Below are 5,858 nucleotides of genomic sequence, written 5' to 3'. Positions count from 1 at the left end.
AATTAAAGATATCAGTTAGTTGTTTAGGAACCGGGTCAACTTGTTCAGAAACCACAATAGCTTGACTTTCATCTTTCTTTGAACTCAACTCCTAGAGCTCCCTGTTTACACACATAACCAAACTACCTAAATGAATACATTATCATTTTATTTATATAATTAATAAACAAATTAATTAACTTTGGCTTGCTTTCATGTATTGTTTAAGTAGACTCGCCAGGTCAAACCTCGATAGTTTGGTCTAGTTCTATGTTCCCAAAAATGAACATAAAACATGTAATCAGCTTCAAATATAACTTATCTTCTTCATTAACGTCAAAACATAATAAATGAAAACATAATAAATGGTTTCTGAAGACTTTTTCTTTTATAAAATGTAGGGGGTCTTCTATCTCGTTGTCAATAATCCTATCAACGAATGGCATGATATTAGTATAAAATTTAACCTGAAAACTTCATATAGTATAAAGAACAAAAGAACAATAAACTTGCTTGTATTGAATGAAAGTGATTTAATACAATTGACATACATGAACCCGTGCTCTGTTTATTACCAGATTTGAGATTTATGATTTTCTGAAAATCACCATTGATCAGAAAGGATTGAAATCCCATGGCCTTGACTATCTAACATTCTCATCAACAAAACCTCTTCACAATAAAAACCCTAAAAAAATTGAATCAGTAGATTTACAAAACGAATATATCAGAATAGGGATTTTCGTACAACAAATTAGATAAATCGTAGAACACATATAAAAATCGCATATAAGACATACCAAAAACGACTCATTAAAAAATTCCATGGATAGAAGACACAAGATTACCGATTATTAAGAAACAATCGACAAAATTACCTTACATATTGTTGATCAAAAGAAGAATCGCCAAATCGTTGAAACAAAAAGCCAAAGACGAATGGATTGAAAGCAGAAACCCTAAATATGAATAATAAAGTGATTAAACATACATTAAAGCTTAAAGATTAGAAGAAAACATACCTTTTGCTGGTTGCTTTAGACTGAGATCTAGGTTGTAATGGAACAGAGAGAGATACAGCGATGAAACAGGCAGAGATGTATGAAATTGAAATTAGGGTTTAAGGATTGATTAAAGAGAAAGGATGTATTATAAGAGCGTGTTTGAGAAGCCGCGTGAATCAAGGAAAATAAGAGAAAGAGTTTGGCGCCCAAGAGGAATTCTCTGGCTTAAGAGTGTGTCCACATCATCAAAATGATTGGCTAAGAATAGCTCATGTGGCCTAAGAGAATTCATTTAGTATAATAGATAGATTTCTCTATGCATATAGACTAGTCTAAAACTTTGTTGTTGCTACTAATATGGGTATAATTAAGTTTTAACAAAAGAAACTAAACAACTAATATGGATGCGGCAACAACGAAAGTAACAAAGGCTACAATAGTTTAAAAGATGATGAAGTGAGAAATTTAAATTCACTAGTTAAATTCTTTCACAATTTAGAAGTAATATTAATTGTTTTTAATTATTCCTGGTTAAATTCTTTCACAATTCAGAAGTAATATTATTTTTTTTAATTTTTTAAGTATTCATTGGTTAAATTCTTTCACGATTTAGAAGTAATATTTTTTTTAAGTGAAGAGTTTATGATAATTGATTTCAATTCTAATTTCTTTTATCCTCCAAAATGAAATTTTAATTTCCTTGAAGTCTATATCAAATTATAGTCCTTTTATAGGTAAACACATCAGGTTTTGTCAAATCTGGTTTCGATTTGAAGCCGGGTTAGGTTTGGTCAACATTTGTCAAAAGCTAGTTTGATCGGAAAGTATCGGGTTTAACTAATTCGGGCCAGTTTTGACTAGTTTTAAGGAAGGGGGTTACAACTTGGTTTCAGACCTACGGGCCGGGTCGGGTTCTAACTAGGTTCACCCAAACCAGGTTCGGTTCGTAACCCTTTCTTTCACCTCTAACCGTGTTACCAACTATTTTTACAAAACAACCTAGCATATGTTGAGCCCAATCTCATCAAAAGACCCAAAGGTGTACAAAAAATCGGTTTGGCCCCGATGAAGCGGTTCAGAGCCTGATTTAGTAGCCCAAAAACCAGGTTGGGCCTTGATTTGGGCCCAACCCGACCCGCCGGTTTGACACAGGTTTGTGTGTTTTATGTGTCCAACCGGCTTGGGCCCAACACGTTTTGAACCCAATCCAAATCCGTTTGAGTGGGTTGGAATTTTCAACCCGAAAGTTGGTTCTCAACCCGAACCGGTTGGGCCAAACCGGTCTTTTTACACATAAAACCGGCCCAATCAACTAATAAATGACTTCTTACCGAACGTCAAGAACAACACATCTACCACTGCTACCAATTCCTCTTCACGATTTGAAATCTCAACAAAATTTCAATCCAAAGTCTCCACGAATTTGCAATTTCTCACACTCAAATCAGGTTTATTTCAATCACCAGTTGACAGCTTTGTAATCCTAACATCAATCTCATCTCTTCTGATCGAGAATTTGCAGTATCTGATGAGGGCTTAGGGTTTTTTACGAAGAGAATGAGGCGTTTTCATAAACTGGATAAATTACGAGGCGTATTTACTCTTATATCAACAGGTTAAAGCTACGGTTTTAGTATAGTATATGTATTAAGTTTTGTTGATCGAAGATTTTGTTTGTTTGCGGTGGAATGGACAAAAATGGATCGGTGATTGTGTTATTTGTCTTATTAATCATCGTTTTTGCTCCGTCTGATGCGTTCAATTCGAGGAAATTAGATACGATCCAAGATCTAAACGCCAGTTCTAACGCAAATCAGGTTCGTGATCTGTTGTTGTTATGCTGAATTCGTTATTAATTAGTTATTGATTATGTTACTAATCAGTTAATTGTTTGATTTGAATATTAGAAGTTAGTTCTTTAATTAGGTTAGATATGTGACCTTGCAACTGTACTTAATGTTGTATGTTATTGTGTATGTATATCGAGCAGTTGATAGTCATAGTTGGTTGTGAGAGTTAGTTAGCTCTATATATAGGACATAGCTGTCAATAGCGAATAGCGGACAATAGCGACAAGCTACCTATATGCTACGTAGCGATAGCGGGCGCTATTTCATGTTTAGCGATACACTAGAAGAAATTTCCAGAAAAAAATTGTATGGTATATTTTACCCAAAAAAATATAAAAAAGCTAAAATTTTACAAAAATCTCGCTATTTGTCGCTACCAGAGCTATATAGCGATACATGAGCGCTACGCTATTCTCCATAGCATGCGCTATGCTCGCTATTAATAACTATGATATAGAAGGATATATTGTATGTTGCATGATGATGATGATGTAAAAAATTTACAAGTTAGGTCATTAATTAGGGTGAGAATGTGAGATATGTGACCTTGCAACTATACATAATGTTGTATGTAATTAAGTTCGAAAATATAAATCAAACAGTTAGTATATAGCATCCGATGCAGAATGTTAAACATTCAGATAAGACATTAGCATGAGGACAAAACTAGTAAAATAGTGATTAACATGTTTAAGTAATGCATTATTTAAGTGATTCTAATCGATGGTAGTGTGGTTACTTGTAATTGGTTTTTTAGGGTTCTCCGTCATCTTCTCCACCACCTCCTGATAAGACTGGGGATTTGACTCCGGTTGGTGCACCCAAACCGAAGGATAAACCGGTTACGAATTCCTCAGATTCCGGTGATAAGAAACTAGATGCAGGGAAAAATGAAGAGGGGAAAATTTCGAAAACATTTGTCAGCGAAAGTTGCAAGGGGGATATGATTTGCAATGACCAGGGAAAAACTATTATGGCGTGTGTTCAAGATTTTGAAAATGGTAAAATAGTCTCTATTTTTTTATTCATTTGAACTATTTATCCTGTTAACAGTCGTTTTATTTTTATATATTGTAATTTCAACACATGGTTCTTGGAAACACCGTTGCATTTACCTCTTTATTAGATGTGTTGGTTTGTAAAAGACGATTTAGTCCAAATGTAAACGGGTCGGTCCAGGATACCCGAAACACTTGTTCAAATTTATTATGTTGTTAAATAAGTATTGCATTACATATGATTAGATTAACCGTTTGGGCTACTTATGACTTGTCTTTTTTAGGCTAATATATACCATTTGAGTTTTGACCCAATATAGTTGAAGTCATAAAAACATAATCATAATTAAGTAATTGACCCATTCATAAGGTCAATGATGCCACATCTACTTCCGTATGTATTACATTCTTTTTTGGTGTTTATTGGTTACACTCGTTGAACTTTTCAGTTGAATTTATTTGCAGGCACCAACAACCTAACACTTATTGTGCTAAACGAACAAGATGTTGAATTGAAAGTGAATATAAAATCTGCAACATCTATGAACAATCCTTTGCAAACTTTTGAGCTACCTGCTCATGCGACTAAAAAGGTATGATAATCTGTAACTATCTTGAATCTTTTTTTTTCTTTTTGATTCTTGAAAGCATCAACGTTTGATATTTTCAAAAGAAGATGAACTGTAAAATATTAAGGTATGGTGATATAGTTATAGTTATAGCATAACATGTTGATTGTGGTTTAAATTGTAAGAAAACTTGCACATTGGAAGTTACTCTTGTTTATCACTGATTCACTATTTTATATTATAGGTTAACGTTAATATTACATTCTCTGAAGACAAAAGCAACAAAGTTATATTAAATGCTGGAAACGGAGATTGTGAGCTCCAAATTAGTCAACCTTCTCCAGTCAACAGTCCTTCAAAACCTAAGGATCCTGAAAATACTTCGAACGTTAAAGACGTCACTAACTCTACGGACAGCCCTGCAAAGCCCAAAGACGTCAATAACACTGTAGACTCCCCTTCAAAGCCCAAAGATGTCCAAAACGTCACAGACACCCCTGCAAAGCCCAACGATGTCAATAACCCTCCAAGCCCACCAAAACCCAAAGATATCAACCCCCCTCCAAAGTCAAAAGATGTCGATGACCAATCAAAGTCAAAAGTTGTTGACGATTCATCAAAGTCTACACCCACAAGTACCAATGCTCCCGTATCTAAAAACAACGTTTTTGACCAATGGACTTTCTATTCGAAGCAAGTAACACCAATACACGGGGCTTATTTAGCTTTTCTTGTAGCCCTAGTGGTAGGGGGTTCATGGGCTTTATGCAGCATCAGAAAAAGGAGAAGCGGTGGTGGGGTCCCGTACCAGGAGCTCGAGATGGGACCCTCGGAATCCTCAAATGCGGTTGATGTGGAAACCGCAGAAGGGTGGGACCAAGATTGGGATGATGATGATTGGGATGAAGATAAAGCCATAAGATCACCGGGTGGTAGTAGTCATGCTAAAACTATCTCATCTAATGGGCTTACTTCGCGTGCTGCAAAGAAAGATGGTTGGGATGCTGACTGGGACGAGTAGTTATCGAAAAGTTATAAGAATAGATACAATGATCATGATGGTGTATGATAGAAGTTTTGTTTTCAATTTTGATTCTGTTACATGTTATGAATTATGAATTTTTTGTTGGTTGTAAGTTGATGTTAAATTTTCATACAATTTTTTGATACAAGATATGCACTAAACAATAAAGAGGTTCAGGCTTTTATATTTCCTCTTGTGGATGGTTTGTTGTGAAGATGTTATTATACCATCTCTTCGTCTTGTGGATGATTTGTTGTGAAGATGTTATTATACCTTTTCTTCATGTTCGGAACACTTGCACTTTGGCGATACAAATTTTTGTTTCAACAATCATCTAATATACTCCTAGTTCTACATCATTGTTCACCGCCGGACATTAACCTTGATGGAAATTACATACGTATTAGAATATTGTAATAGTGTAAGGGGGATTA

General features: G+C 34.9%; 1 protein-coding gene across 1 annotated transcript; it reads left to right on the top strand.

Moving 5' to 3' along the window:
- The first annotated feature begins 2,309 nt into the window (after positions 1-2,309).
- Positions 2,310-5,608, top strand: LOC110884510. The gene is made up of 4 exons (XM_022132228.2): positions 2,310-2,800; positions 3,591-3,834; positions 4,297-4,424; positions 4,645-5,608. The coding sequence occupies exons 1-4, from the start codon at positions 2,672-2,674 to the stop codon at positions 5,419-5,421; spliced, it is 1,278 nt and encodes a 425-aa protein (XP_021987920.1). The 5' UTR covers positions 2,310-2,671; the 3' UTR covers positions 5,422-5,608.
- The last annotated feature ends 250 nt before the right edge of the window (positions 5,609-5,858 follow it).

This window comes from Helianthus annuus, chromosome 10, assembly GCF_002127325.2.
Source record: "Helianthus annuus cultivar XRQ/B chromosome 10, HanXRQr2.0-SUNRISE, whole genome shotgun sequence".
Classification (NCBI taxonomy): domain Eukaryota; kingdom Viridiplantae; phylum Streptophyta; class Magnoliopsida; order Asterales; family Asteraceae; genus Helianthus; species Helianthus annuus.
The sequence above is the reverse complement of the archived record's forward strand: the minus strand, read 5'-3'. Positions and strand labels throughout refer to the sequence as shown.